This window comes from Salvia miltiorrhiza, chromosome 2 (assembly GCF_028751815.1).
Source record: "Salvia miltiorrhiza cultivar Shanhuang (shh) chromosome 2, IMPLAD_Smil_shh, whole genome shotgun sequence".
NCBI classification, from domain to species: Eukaryota; Viridiplantae; Streptophyta; class Magnoliopsida; order Lamiales; family Lamiaceae; genus Salvia; species Salvia miltiorrhiza.
The window spans coordinates 47,717,205-47,733,260 of record NC_080388.1 but is presented as its reverse complement, the minus strand read 5'-3'; the positions used below and the strand labels follow the sequence as shown (position 1 = coordinate 47,733,260).

General features: G+C 32.0%; 2 protein-coding genes across 2 annotated transcripts in view; both read right to left on the bottom strand.

Annotated features, from left to right (window-relative positions):
• Window positions 1-3,242: 3,242 nt before the first annotated feature.
• LOC131011795 (uncharacterized) lies at window positions 3,243-4,686 on the bottom strand. The gene is made up of 2 exons (XM_057939639.1): window positions 3,859-4,686; window positions 3,243-3,602 (listed from the first exon to the last, which is right to left on the bottom strand). Exons 1-2 carry the CDS (start codon window positions 4,533-4,535, stop codon window positions 3,545-3,547), a joined length of 735 nt encoding a protein of 244 aa, XP_057795622.1. The 5' UTR covers window positions 4,536-4,686; the 3' UTR covers window positions 3,243-3,544.
• Window positions 4,687-8,146: 3,460 nt separating this feature from the next.
• LOC131009636 (uncharacterized) overlaps window positions 8,147-16,056 on the bottom strand; it is a 9,327-nt gene continuing 1,417 nt past the window's right edge. The window contains exon 2 of the mRNA XM_057937049.1: window positions 8,147-8,676. Coding sequence (XP_057793032.1) covers window positions 8,190-8,676 — 487 coding nt within the window. The 3' untranslated portion in view covers window positions 8,147-8,189. The remainder of the gene's footprint in view (window positions 8,677-16,056) is intronic.

Here is a 16,056-nt window from a genome sequence, read left to right as displayed (position 1 = left end):
TAGTGTTAATTAAAAAAATTGTACATATATTCTTTATATATAAACACATTTTTTTTCCAAGGTATAAACTTTATGTTATAATGAACAATTTTTTATATTCATTTTTCCTAATAACACTGAATTTGAGGTCGTATGTTGCTATCATAAATTAATATGATACTTCATTCCATTAAGGATGTATTTGCTTTGAAATATAAGAACGGAACAAGGTTCATTTATTACTTTATACCTCGTTTTTTGAGGTAATAAAAAATAGAATAGATGTTATAAATTTTGGAGCAACATATTTTTCCTTGGGAAATGAATAATTTTATATCTAAAAGATGGTGGTATAATTTCAACTTATGAGAAGTGGTAAATATATTATCATTCAAATCAAATAAGATACAAAAAATGTAATCCACACTTTAAAGTAATGAATTTATATTCTCTCTGTCACGTAAGAGAGTATCACATATGATATGACACGGGTTTAAGAAAATGTTGGTAGATAATGTGTTGAGTGAAAATGAGTGGTTGTAGTTAGGGCTGTAAACAAGTCGAGCCGAGTACTAGCGAGCTCGAGCTCGGCTTGTTTAAATATTCAGATGTTCGAGCTCGGCTCGAGCTCGATTTGAGCTTTTATGTTACCGAGCTCGAGCTTGGGTGATGCTAGATAATGTCGAATTTGAGTTCGAGCTCGGCTCGTTAAATGTTCGCTTATATGATATTCGAACTCGAATTCGTTATAAATTTAGGAAAAGCTTCTTAATTAATATATTATTCGAACTCGAGTTCGACTCGTTTAAGGCTTGTGCACTAACTCAATTGAAGGCTCGATTGAAGGTTCGTGAACAAGCTCACGAACAATCGAATCCGAACATGTTCGCGAGCTCAATGAGCCGAGTACTGTCAGGCTCGAGCTCCAAATTAGGCTTGAGCTCAGCTCATTTACTATCGAATCGAGTTCCGAACAAATTTTTCTCGAGCCGAATCTCGAATAGCTTGGGAGTAGCTTTATTCATTTACAACCTTAATTATAGTTGAATTGATTGTGAGATTATGTAAAAATGAGCGGTTGTAATTAAAATGAGAAAGTGAGACCATGTTTCAAAATGAAAGTAATATTTTTTATTGATAAGATGAAAATGAAAAATGTGATACTTTCTTGTAAAACAAAGAGAATATTTTATCATATTATTTCTTCATTTAAAGAAATAAAAAGCAAACACGCCAAAGCGTATATAGGTTTGATCGTTGTCACGTATTGAATTAGGCCAAAGTCTTCGAAGATATCTGTCATGTTTCTGTAGTGAAGATGAGAAATTTGTTAACCAAGGACCAATCTTTCTGAAGCTCACGTTTGTTAAGATCAATCATTTTCGTTTTAAGTGTGGTCACGCACGTAAGTTAGGTGTTCTTATAGAATTTTGGCACGTCGAATTTCACTTAAATATACTTCTCTTTAAACATTAGGGATTGCTAAATGGCTCTGATAATATAATGAGTACAGTATAATTTATTTAAGGAAAAATGCCATTTATACTTTAGCATATGAAAAATTACAAATCAATAGGGGCAAAATAGTATATATTCATTTTAAAAGATAAAACTAAAAAATACCCCATCTTTTATAAAATATATAGTACAAGTTATACCTATTCAAGATTTTTTTTATTCTTATGTCGAGCATTAGTGTATTTTGCACTGATGGTCGACTCGCAATCGACAAATATCGAGCATTAGTGTATTTTCTAAAAATGCTCGATTGCTTGACTCGCAATGGTTGAGCATCATGTCGAACATTGATGTATATATTACTAATACTCGATCCGCAGAGATCGAACATTAATATATTTATCACAAATACGTTAATACTTGATATACTCGACTCACAATAATCGAACATTAATGTATTTATCACTAATGCTTAAAATATTTGACATACATTAGTCAAGCATGTCGAGCAAAAGTTGCGATTTAAGCAAATTTTGTGAATTAAGTACGGGCAACTTTATCTTTTCAAGTTTAAAATTAGTAATTTTTTATAATTTTCTTTTGCTTTGAAAATGGATAAAAGTAATCATGAACTCAAATGAATATCTATATTTACCATCATTGTGAACTTAACATTAAAAAAAAATCTTACAACATCAATTCTGAGTGATGTAGTCTATCGCTGAAATGTGAGATCACATCTGAAATCGCATTGACCTTAAGACACCGAAACTCCCCTTCCAACACCCACTACACCATAACTTGGCAACATCGGTTTCCTAATTCAATGGATGTCTTATAACAATAGCTCACATCATCAACTTCAATTTTTCTCAATCAAATTTTAATTTTATTGTCGAAATCTCGACTTCAAAAATCGTGCTAAAACTCCTCATGCACAGTTCCAAGCCATCCAAATGTCGTCGGCCAATTATTTGATCGTTAGGTGTTTAATTGATAATTCAAATATACCGTTAAATATTCTCGATAATAGCTCGAGTTTGATTATCAAAGATGACCGAGATATATATATGAATATTATATAATTGTTGACAATAACAATAGCAAGTTCGTATATCTTGTGGTATATATAATTGTAAAAAAGAAAAAAAAATCAAATACTATCAGGGTCCAAAATGGTAATTTTTCTATTATTTAATTAACGTGAACTCACCCTTTATACTGACACAAACACACAAGTCCCCACATATATATATATATATATAGAGGGTGTGGTTCTAGAGAGAACTACATTATTTGGGAGAACCATCAAATCTAATGCATCCACTGTAAAAATTAATGCACTCAAAAAAATAGTAAAAAAAATTGCTCCCGTCAGAATTCGAACCCAAGATTTGCATTCATCCAACAAGATGATACATCCACTGTAGATCTTGATGATCGAATGGCTGAAAATGATTCTTCATTCTTTTATTTAGTGGTTCTTTCTTGAACATATCCCTATATATATACATATATAAAATAATGAGCGACGAATATTGTATTCGCTTATTTTGTCCTGTTCTCTGTTCTTGAGAAACAGAATATCCAAAAATGCTAAGGTGCGTCTGTTTCTATTTTGAACTAATAAGCCATGTAGGAGTAGTAAATTCTCAATGTCATAACAAATGTAACCAAATTCTATGGATGGCTGTCAAGATAAGACGTTAATTGGTGAATTTTCTCATTAATTTTATTTTAAATTTTCCATTTTTGTTTTCTAATCAAATCAAGGCAGTTCTAACATAATTATATGAGGCAAAATCGAGCATAAAACGGTGTATTGACTTAAAAGCTAAAACGTATAAATACAAATTGGCATTTGCTACAATATATTTTGCTTGTTACAAAAGGGAAAAAGATGGTAAAATGTCCACAAATGGAGAAACATATAAAGGCAACTAAATAAAACTCGAATAAGTTTAGTAGTAGTAACAGCAAAAAATAAATAAAAGAATATACACTAATATTTCCCCAAATTTATTTTTAAGGAGTGTTAGCTATGATCTGTTTCCCACTTAAATACTACTAAATCACTAGCAACACAGAATAGGGATCTTTCTCTTTACTAGGCACTTTTGCTTCTTCTCAACTGAAATAATTGCCAACAACCCCCATTTCTTCTCCTGCATTTTTAACCAATGTTTATCAAAATATAACATAAATCATAATTTGGATTTAAATGCAGGATTCCCTCAATCAAGAAAAAATAAATGAATAACCAAGCAAGTAAACAACACACCCAAAATTTATGCAACGAGGAAAAATATAATATAAATCACACACATCTAAATATTACTATCCTATATTGAATAAAACATTTTGAATCCTAAATAAATAAAATAAAATTTCAATTTGTAGCTATTTAGATATTAGACATACCTTCCACGGGCATCGTCACTGCGGCCGCTGGTGGTGGTGGTGGCGGTGGCGGCGCTGCTGCTGCCGCTGTTATTACTAATTCTGCTGCTATCACTATCGCTCGATCCCGTAAATTTCTTTTTCCACCAATCCTTCTCGCCACCGCCCTTCAATCCATCCGGCTTTGGAGAAACTCTCCCACTATTACCACCAACATTTTTCTTCTTTTTCTTCGACTTAAACGAAAACGGAAACGCCATATTCAAAAAGAACCCCTTATCCTCGAAGCTCAATTTCCGATCAAATTTCCTGCCCTCCTCTTTCTTCAATCCCGCCGCCGCTCTCTGATCCGAATCCAATCCCCCTGTTTTATGGGATTGATTAATTTGATTCTCAGCTCTGTGATGATGCTCGACGATATCCTTCAAGGAGAGCTCGTACGACGATTCCGGCATGTGCCTCACCATTTCCATGAGCTCGGAGCGCCCCCTAGCAATGGCTTGAGCTCGAGAATCAGGCGAGAAGGAGGCGCGGTGGCTGAGGAGGGGGCGCGACGGACTGGGGCTGCTCCTCCACAGAGGCGGCGAGATAGCTCCGGAATCGTCGCTTTCCATGGCTTCGTGATGATGAATTGGCGCGAATTGTAGCTCGCCGTAGCGATTTCTTTGGGTGGGAGATGAAGCGCTTGGATGATACATGGTGAGATTTTGATGGTGATGTCACGAATGAGTTAATGAGAAGAGGAAGGTGATTTATTTGTATGTTGTTAGTCAAGGGTTTCTAGATGGGTGGGAGCGTAGGGCCTATTCTTCTCCATATTTTTTGTCTCGCTTTTCTTTTTTTCGGCTACATACATCTTCTAAATACTAACTATTACATTTAATTCATACATGAGAGACTTTTGCTGTAATTCATTATGTGTTGCCTCTTATTTAAATTTTCTATTAATTTATGATGAAATTTGCATAATAATTGGAAAAATAATTGAAAAAGAAAATTAGATACTTTCGATTTGTCCCTGAAATATCATTCTAGTTTTCTATTTTTGTAAATATTTTCTTAATCAATTTTTAGAAATAACTTACTAACTATCATCTTTACAATTCTCATATATTTGCACACATTCTACTATTTTGAAAATCACCACATTAACTATCATAATTTTTTTATAATTTATGGGATCACATCTCTCCTCACCAAATCCACAACTTAATTTGCAAAGGGAGATGTTTTATTGAATTAAAAAAAAAAAAAAACACTTTCTAATATGTTCATTTTCATTATGTGATGATGAATTAATGCTAGAGTCAACAAAAAAAAAAAATGAAATGTAGGTATTTTAGTAAATAAGTGAAAAATGTATTACTCCCTCCGTCCCAGCTTTTAGTATCCAATTTTCTTTTTTTGGTCGTCCCACATTTTAGTATCCATTTCTATTTTTGGCAAAAGTAGGTGAGGCCCTTACTCCACTTTAATTATTTTAACTCTCACATAAAATGTGAGACCCTTATTCCACTCACAACACATCAATCACTTTATTAAAACCCGTGCCGTTCTCAACTGGATACCAAAAGCCGGGACAGAGGGAGTACCTATTATAGAAACAAACCTATATATTTAGGACATTCAAAAAAAAGGAAACAAATTTATATAATTAGAATGGAGAAGAGTATGAACTTACATAGTGAATTATATAATTATATTTTAGAATCGGAATCATTCGCAGAGATATGAGGGAGTCAATTTTGAGTCTTTACGGGGACATTTATTTTGAAAGATTGGGCATTTTTATTTTCGAAAGTAAGATTTCTTCAATTTTTTTCCTTTCAATAAATTACAAATCAAACAAAATTAGCTCAAATGATATAAAATAATTAAGGGCATTAAGATATCCCGAAGTTCCAATCTATCTAAGTAAATAAGGGATTCATCTTACTATTTTTATATAATAACCATAAAAAATAAACGCTCTCTAACAAAGGGATTCGAGATTGAGTCTAGATTCGTGAAGAGTTTTATAAGATTGGATATCCAACTTTGTCGTTTGGGCTAGACCTTCTTGATATATATGCAACTTTATGTATTGTTGTCTCTAATTCAAAACTAAACTTTACATATGTATTATTTCATCCTTGTCATGAAATTAGTCATAGTAGTATTATTTTTTAAGAATTTCCAAAATGTAGTTAAGTTTTTTAATTTGCATTATCTTAAAATTTTATTTGACTAAACTAGCCTTATTTAGTGTTTGTGAAAATAATATGTAGAATTATAAACGATGGATAAAAAAATACATATAATTATATTTTTTTAAGAATAAAAGTATATTTTGAAATGGAAGTGAACTATCTTAATAGGAAGGATGGAGTATTAGTGTATTATGTAGGTATGCATGTTAGTAAATACAATGTATATAAACATTACGTATTAGTATTCTGAAAAACGATGGAGTATTTTTTATTTATTTTTAAGTAAATCATGTGTAAATATTAATTTTTAAATAATACTATAAGATGTGTTGATAGTTCTACCAATGATATGATTGTTTATCTTTTTTTTTTTTTTTTGACTTGATGATTGTTTAATTTTAAATCTCCAAAAATATTAATTTATAGATAATATTATAAGCAATTTGCTATGATTTCATAAAACCAGCCCACCACCCTATCCGCGGCCCTACCCTTCTTTTCTCCTTTTCAATAGAACAATTTTTTTTATATATACATAATTGCTCAGTGTTAAATAAAACAAATATACCATTTGTCGAGTGTTAAAATACCTTTATTATTTATGTTTAAGTATTAAAGATTGACGCCCTCAAAAAAAGAAAAGGAAAAATGTGTGAAAGGTTGACAAAATTTTCTGAAAACTAAGTAAATGTGTCCAAAATGAAGACTTAAGCAGACTTTCGCTAATCTAAAATTCTCAGATAACTGAAAATACAACAGTGGATCTGCTCCTTTGGTAATATTCATCTACCAAAAGGCTTATCCATACTTCTATAATTTAATTTATTTTTTTCAAAAAAATTATTTCTATTTTACTTCTACAGATATATTTTGTCTTGAAAGATCAAAGTTAAACTATAAAATAGGAACATATATATATACCTTTTTCTTTACTGCTCCACGAAATCACTGGTTGGCACAAGCGCCACATGTGTAATATTTTTATTATTGTTCTAGTTTGTTTTAGTGCTTTAATAAATCATGTTTTGTGTGGCGGAATCAAATTAGGCCAACAATAATAAATACTAGCGTTTTTCAAAAGCTTGGCTTAGATTTATTACTTATTAATGCAGAGAAAGAGAATCGGCCAGGAAATACAATTTTAATTAGCCGATGACCAAATTAAGCAAGGACTAAGGAGTAATGTACTAATTAATTGTTTAAAACAATTAATTGATATTTTAACGAAATAAAGTAGCGTGTTCCAATATAATAATGGAGTTGTCTTTTTTTTATTATTATTATTAAAATGTTAGGTTTACAAATGTTATTGTATAAATCTGTTCATTTTGATTTTGTTGTTAAAAATAATATATTATGAAAAATATTATAGTATATTCTTTTCTTCTCATGTAAACTTAAATAAGAAACTGTCCATTTATTAATTAACTAACATTTGCACTCCGTGCAATACACGGGAAAATAGTTTTAAAATTTTATATTTATATAAAATTAATTCAATTATCATACTTATAAATTTAATAAAAAAAATAATTTTTAACGGAATATATTTGAATTGAATATTGAAAAAATAAAAATAAATAAATAAAATTCACAATTATAAAATTTGATATTGTGAAAAGTAAAAAAAAGTTAAAAAATACAAAAAATTATACAAAAGAATTAGAAAATATATTTATTCCACAAAGATGAGAGAGGAGAGAGATTTTTTTAAAATTTTAATATGAAAAAAAATATAATGGAGTATTACATTTTAAATCAAATATTTACATAAAATATACTCTCTTCATCTTATTACAAATGTTTCAATTTTCATAAGGGTTAAGTACCAAATGTCCCCCCAACGTTGGGGCCCCTATCGCGTATAGGACCATATAGTCAGGGTAAACGCTGTTTACTACCTCAACGTGGCTAAACCTAAGCAAATCCCCCCCCCCACGTTTTAGTGCTTAACACCGTTAGTTTTTTATTTTATTTTTATTTCTAATTAGAGTGGGCCCCTCCTCTATGCCGCCACCTCCGACGAAAACAAGCTGCAACATTTCCCACGGCAACGGAATTCTCAAGTCCTCGCCACCAATATCTGCTGAATCCTTGTTTTCTATTTCTAAATCCTTAATTCTCTCCTCCACAAAATCCATCTCGTCTGCTTCAACCCTAATATTATCCCCCAAATCCATTCTCACTCCAGCGTCCCTCGTTCTTCTCTGCAAAACTCTTCGGTTTCCCATCAAAATCAGAAGTGCAAGGGCAATCCACGCTTGCCCAAACAGAGGCAAACTTGCAGAAGTCAAGCTTTGACCAGCTACGGCATCTGAGAACCCCAATTGAAGGCCTAGGGTTCGAATGAGGGCTAGAGAACTTATTAGGGTTACGCGGGGCGTGATAGAGCGATGGCTGCGAGAGATCGGGGATGGAGACGGTGACGGCCTTACCGTTGCGGGCTTTGGTTTCGGAAGTGTAGAGCGCTAAGAGGACGGCCTCGAAGCCGGAGAGGTAGGTGTCGTAGAGCCACTGGCAGAGGGAGACGTTGGCGGAGCCGGAGGAGGCGGCAGAGAGGCCGCAGAGAGGGAGGAGTAGGCGGCGGAGGAGATGAGAAGGGAGCAGGCGGGGCGGTCGGTGTCGACGAGGGAGGGATGAGGGGCTCACTCTAATTAGATTTTAAAAAATTAAAAAACTAACGGTGTTAAGCACCGTTAAAATGCGGGGGGGGGGGGGGTTGCTTAGGTTTAGCCACGTTGAGGTAGTAAACAGCGCTTACCCTGACTATATGGTCCTATACGCGATAGGGGCCCCAACGTTGGGGGGTATTTGGTACTTAACCCTTTTCATAATTAATGGGATGTTCCATTACAAATATCTCATTCATTTTTTAACAAATAATTAAGAGACTAATTAATTAATGGGCTCATCACCTACACTCTCTCTATATACTTAGTTTTACAAATTTCAATTTATTCTTATTTCTTCATCAACTCACTTTATCTATTAATTATACATTTCTCAATCTTCGTGCAAAAAGTAGTGGGATGTTCGTAATGGGACGGAAGGAGTATAAAATTACACCTCTTATCATGATCTTAATTTGATATGCATATTAAATATTTTATAATTAATCGAATTTCACAATTTTAAAAATAAATCAAACAAAAAATAAGAAGTTACGAAAAAGAGAATAAAAAATATATATAGTTTAGAAATAAATCTTCAACTTTATTATAACTATAAAATTGCCACTTAATTTTTAAATTGATTTCAACTTTGAAGTTGCATTTTTAATAAATTATAGATTATTTCTTTACTCTTTTCATATTAGTAAGTGTTTCACAAAATTATTAGTTATTTTGACCGCTAAACATAAATATCTGCAATTGAAACTAAAATTTCAAGGATGAGTTTTGCCTGTTTTGTTTATCTCTTAAGGGCTCGTTTGGTTTTCAGTAAATGATTATGTAGGATAATTTGTAACCAGGATATTTAGCATGGATAATGACAGATTATTAATACTGAGTTGGTGTTTGCTATCATGGCTAATTAATACAGAATATCCTGATTTAAGTTAATCCTAGAGGGGAGGTGGTATTATTAATCCTAAGAAATCTGGATTAATAATACTGGGTCGTGGGATTAAACCGGGTCATCCGCATTATTATTAAATAATACCAAACACTAGACTGATCTGTACTAAATTAGCTAATACAGTGTATTAGAAATATATCTTCTTATTCCAGCTCTTCTTCTTACAATGCTCTGTATATTTATATCAACGAAGAATTTTTTTTACATTTGGGTCACAATTGAGGAGGTTGTGAGGCATTTTTAAAATTCCAAGTAATTTTTTAATTCTAATTAATGTAATTCTTTAATTTAAATTTAATGAAATTTTTTATTTTAAAATTTAATTTTTAAAAATATATAGAATAAAAAATTTATAAAATTACTTTAGAAAGCTCTTTACTATGGACTGTATGATTCTATATAGAGGTGACTCTCAGAGAACCTGATGATGCTCTAAGTGAAATTTATTGAAATCACTAGTATATATAACGTAAAATTATTGGAGTCCCTAGAAGTTATACTACAGTACCTAGCATCAATTTGACGAGTTATAAGAATTATTTTCCACCTCAAAAACTTTTGTTATTATTGCAATTTGCAAGTTAAGCCAACTTTTATTATCAGATCATGATTAAAGTTGATATAGACGACAAAATATTGAAGAAATTTGAAGGTTTATTTTACTGTACCTAATTCTAGTATCATTGCCAAATTATGTGGCTTTAACTGTAATCAGAATCTAATCATGGTGTTATTCCCGATTATATCTAATGAATTCTTTTGTAAAAGATAAACAGAGACTCAGAGAGATTGTATTTAGGAACAATAAATCAATAATGGAGTGTTTTTTATTAATGAAATCTAGTACAAGAACTATATAAAACAAAATAACAAGTAAAACTCAACCCATTTATATATATTCATGAGCAGAAAGCCATTATAACTTTTGCAGCTCTAATCATATATGAAGAAAGCATGATTGTAATAAATAACTAATGATCGTATCATGATCTCTACCTTAAAATATTATTCAAAATTAAATCCACTAGCTAATTAGCTAATCTATTATATAATAGGATTAAGCCTTAGCCTATGTGGCATATCTAAAATCTCACAATTTCAAAATTTTCCATATATAATCTTCATCATTTATTAATTAATTAACTATTACATTCTATATAAAGATTCATTAATCATAATAAATATAACTAATAATAAATGTATATATATATATATAATAATAATATTAACATTACATATAATCTAAATTAATAAATTTTATTATTTATTTTTTCTAGATAAAAATTAGATTTATATGTCTGATAAGAAAAAAATTATAATATATATACGATAAATTATTTTAATTGAATGTTAGTGATTAGATGTATATTTGTTATTAATTTTATATTTCTCAATAGCGTACATATTATATGTATATGTTGCAATATATTATATTGTGTGTGTGTGTGTGTGTGTATATATATATATATATAATATTTATATTCTTAATAATTTTCAATAAAATTAATTTTAAATTAAGTTTGAATTGAGACATGCACATATATGTAAATTATAAACGGGTCCGGTAATTGATTTACATGTTTGCATAATAAGGCACAAATTCTATAAACTGGTTAATTTAAAACAAAATCTTATTTTATGTCTATCAAAATAATTTAAATTTTATTTTTATTTTTTATAAAATAAATCCATACATTTTATTTATATAGGGAAGAAAAATATATTTTTCATTTCTGCAAACTTTATTTGTTTCTGTTCGTCCATTACTATAATAATAATAATAATAATAATAATAATAATAATAATAATAATAATAATAATAATAATAATAATAATAATAATAAATTCTATAATACGATTAGACCTTAGCCTATGTGGCAGGCCTCAAATTCTTTCTTTTCAATCTCAATCTCCAACGTGGCATTTGAGAATCCAATCTATATATTCTCATTCTCACTTTTAAAACAAAAGTCACGCCTCCCTCTTCCTCACGCCTGCCTCTTCCTCACCCCATCGCCATCGTCCCTGAATCCGGTCGGCGTCGTCTCCCCCTTCACTGTCTCTCTCTTCTCTCAATCATTTTCTCTCTCTAAAGTCGATAATTCCTTAGTTAAATTCTATAATTGCATACCTAGATTTTTAGCTATAAATTCCTTAGTTAATAATGATTTACGCTTCATCGTGTTTTTTCAGCCAACACAAGGTACTTTTGTTCTTTTTTTGCTGTGTTTAGGGAGCAAAGCAAACCTTTTGCTGTGTAATTTTAGTGCTTCGTATTTGAATAAAATTTGTTTCTGACTTGTGAAAGATATGTTATAAGCCTTTCGACGAAATATGTAAATTACAGTTGCTTGGGTCCATATAATACCATTTTGAGTTGCTAGAGTAAAGCTTAAAGAGCAGAGTTGCCATAGCAGAGCTTCCAGAGCATAGCTGCCAGAGCCAGAGCAGAGGGTCAGAGCCACGTTGCTAGAGCAGAGATACCAGAGTAGAGCTAGCCAGAGCCAGTGCTAACCAGAGCAGAGTTGCCTGAGCAGAGCTGACAGAGCCAGAGCTAACCAGAGCAGAGGGCCAGAGCCAAGTTGCCAGAGCAGAGATTCCAGAGCTAAGTCATTAAAGTCAGAGCCAGAGCCAAGTCGCCAGATCCAGAGTCAGAGCTAAGTCATAAGAGTCAGAGCCAGAGCCAAATCGCCAGATCCAGAGTCAGAGCTAAGCTATTGGAGCCAGAGCGCGGAGCCACACGCTAGAGACAATTCGCCAGAAGGCGGAGCTACTTAGCAGAGCGGAGCCAAAGAGTAGAGGTCTGCCCCAAGGAAGGAAATCCAGAGCTACTAGACAGAGCGGGATGATGAGGACAGAATCCAGCTCTGTAATTAGGGGACAACGACCTGACAAGTTATAATCTAATAATAGCCTTAATTAGTTTAATGACGAGCATGCGGAATAGATGACCAGACAAATTTACTACTTTACCCCGACTGTAATGCCTATAAATACCTACGATGATGAAATAAAGCACACGCTCTCTCTTTTACTGCTTTAAGAACTCTTCTCTTTCCTTTCTCTCTAGAGTTTGAACTAATAAAATTACATATATAAATAAAATATCTAAATTGTTAGCGTTATGTTTGTTAGATAGTTGACAATTGGAGTCATGGTTGAATATAATTTCATATTTGATGATGCTCTCTCAAACTCTAGATGAGATGATGTTCAAAACTACAGACGAGATGACGCTCTTTCAAGTTTTAGACGAGATGATTCTCTTTCAAATTTCAGACAAGATGATGCTCAGAAGTTAGAGGTGATCTGTCAAGTTTGCGACGAGCTGATGCCCACAACTTGGTTGGTCTTAAAACTCCAAATGATACGATGTTCGATAAATCAGTTATGCTCTTTTAAATATCAGGCGAGATTATTTTCATAATTAGTTATGCTTTTAGAAGTTCGGAATTATATGATACCTATGCCAAATTTATATGTATTTCTACTCTTTTTTTTTTCTTACGCGTCAACTTTTTATAAAATTTCATATGAAAACTAATGGGTATTTTTATGATCTCAACAAAATTAATAATTTAATTGCTAAAAGTTGTTGACATTAATATAATTTAAAATGTATTACTAATTTAATTTAATTTAATTAATTATATAAATAATTTACATAAAAAGTTATTTTATATAATTATCATAAAAATAACATAAAATATATAAATTACAAGAAAATATGTACTCGTCGAATTTCAACGGGTAATACACTAGTTAACTCTAACTCAACTAAATTAAAAGTTTTAGTTTGTAATTTCAACTATAGGATTTTAACACCCTGACTGCCAACATAAACTATTGGTTTTACAGTATTTAGATTAAAAAAAAAAATGTATTAAATGTACGTATGCTTCAATTTTAGAAGATGACTTGAATTTGACGTAATGAAAATTATGATCCCACGTAGTATATAAAAATATACGTGTATATATTTGACAAAACATATTTAGAGGTTTATGTACTTATGCATTATTGTGGAAATCATTCATTATATTTTTGTAATATATATCCAATTCATGGTATTATGTAACTTATAACATAATGAAAATAATGAAAAGATGAATAAATATCATATTAAATTTTAAATTATATATTTTTTATAAAAAATATTATAAAATTTTAAAAATATTGTTTAAAATTCTTAGGTTTGTATTAAAAATGTTCCACGTCTATCTTTTGGTCTTCTAAATCATGACGTAGAATCATTGTTGCCTCAACCTCTGGAGGAGATTATATGCCAATGACGTTGATCGATATCCAACAGTGGTATCATAGTCACGGTTGACCTCGTCATCGCATTGGTAGGTCGGGGTCCTGATTTTAGGATCCCACTCTGATAAAGCGACTTAAACCTCTTCGTTTTTCCAATTCTAGGACACTGCCAACTGACGCAGCATAAGTTTTTGGGCTTAGCTTCTATTTATTTACCTGCTTATGTTAATTTATTGCCTTTTTGGCTAAGTTTGAATATTTTATTTGGTTTGAATTCTATTACTCTGATTCATTTTCGCTGCATTAGGCTTATAATATATCTTGAATTTTTGTGTGTCAATTATGTGGTTGTTAATCTGTGTGAGTTTTTTGTGGTTATTTCCTTCGTGTTGCTATATCTTCTTTGGCAAATTATGGTCTAGCTCATTTTTAGCTCATTTTGATGGTAAGCGGACTTTAGTTTCTTGCAGCAGGAAATGGAATATATTTTAATTCAATAAAATGTTTATCAAGTCATTGATGATTCGTATGAAAAAAATATTGATGAGAAAAAGAAAATTCAAATAAATCGCTTTGATTTGTTTACTATTGTTATCAAATTGTCTGAATGCCTGCTTAGAAAAGTAGGGAGAATGACTTCTACTAAAGATTTATGATCCAAATTAGAGGAGTTGTATACTGGAATCTCTTTGCGTTCTAAGATGTTTTTGATTGAAATGTTTTTTTCGTTTCAACCTTGATTTGTCTAAGAAAATTGATAAAAATGTTGATGAGTTCACTAAGTTAGTTCAAGATATAAAACTGATGGGTGATCAACATATTGATGAGTTTGCCTCGTTTGCTCTTTTAATGGCATTCTTGACTCCTACAATGGTGTTAAATATGCTATTAAGTATGGTATAGATAATGTGTGTTGGGAACTTAGTGAAATATCCTTGCCCTAGTTTTGATGATACCAAAATCGTTAAGTTTTCTTTGTAATAGACTAGAACCTTTCGAACTCAAGTGTTGGAGTTCTTTTTCTAGTTTAGTTTGTGTTTTGAAGACTGAAGACCGGAGGACTGAAGACTGAAGACTGAAGAACTCAACTGATGACGCATTTAAAGGCAAAGTCAAATACTGATGTTTGACTAAACGCGTTTCTCAACTGAAGGATCAGTTATGACTGATTCACTAATGCAAGGCCACGTGGATTTAGCGGACTGATACTAAAGTTAAGTATCAGTTAAACTTCTTCCTTGGACTGAACCTCCAGAGTTAAAAGGAAGCAACGCACTCCCAAGTACAGCCGCATTAAATGCAGAGATTCAGAGGATCGTTCTTTCTCTGCAGAGTATTTCTTTTTGGTGATTACCTTTTCAGAGACGTCGTATCTCCTGTTCCTGAGTAGCCATTTCTCACCAAACAAGGAACCTCGAAGATTGAAGCCTCAGCCAAGTTCGAATTTCTCTCCAACGGATGAATTCTTGAAGACCATCTCCGCCAACGGATCTATTCAAGACCTCTCCTATAAATAGAGCTCGAGGAACACTTCAATCTTAACCGATTCAAATACACAAGCTGAAATGCTGCCAAATTCGTTACTCAGCAAATCAAATACTCTCAAAGTTTGAATCGAAGAAGAGAATCATAAAGCCAAAATCAGTTCAATATTGATTACACATATTCTCTTAGAACCTTAGGCAAATATTGTATATCCAAAGCCTAAGTAACTGATTACAGAGAGCATGTTCTCTGTGATCTAGTTGGCAAGTTTTCAAACCTCCTTTCAACTGACCGAAAAGAGTGTTTGAGCCGAGAGAAGTTCAGACCAGTGTTCTGACTCCGTGAGATCATAGCAGTCGCAGAGTAGACATAGTTTTGTCTCAGCAAGCTAAGAGTGAGCGAGAAATCCAACCCATTGTGTTGGTACTGAAAATTTGATTTTCAGTTGTTAAGGTTTGTTGTGCACCCGTAAGCACAAGCCCAGAGTGTTTGTCAGTGTGATCAACTGACCTTGGACGTAGGAATTGGATTCCAAACCACGTAAAAATCCCTTTTGTCGTTTATCGCTTTTAGTCTTTACTTTCTTATATGTGCACAAATCTCTTTGTTAACTGAAACTGATTAACTGGAAAGTGAAACTAAATTTTGACAACGTGTTTAATCACAAAGGCTATTTCAAAAGAAAAGTTTTCCGCTGCCAGTGTTA

Bases quoted from the DNA above. Each gene is read 5' to 3' on its own strand.
- LOC131011795 (XM_057939639.1), bottom strand. From the start codon at position 4,535: ATGTATCATCCAAGCGCTTCATCTCCCACCCAAAGAAATCGCTACGGC. The intron at 3,603-3,858 runs GTATGTCTAATA...TTAAAAATGCAG, and splicing joins AGTGACGATGCCCGTGGAAG to GAGAAGAAATGGGGGTTGTT.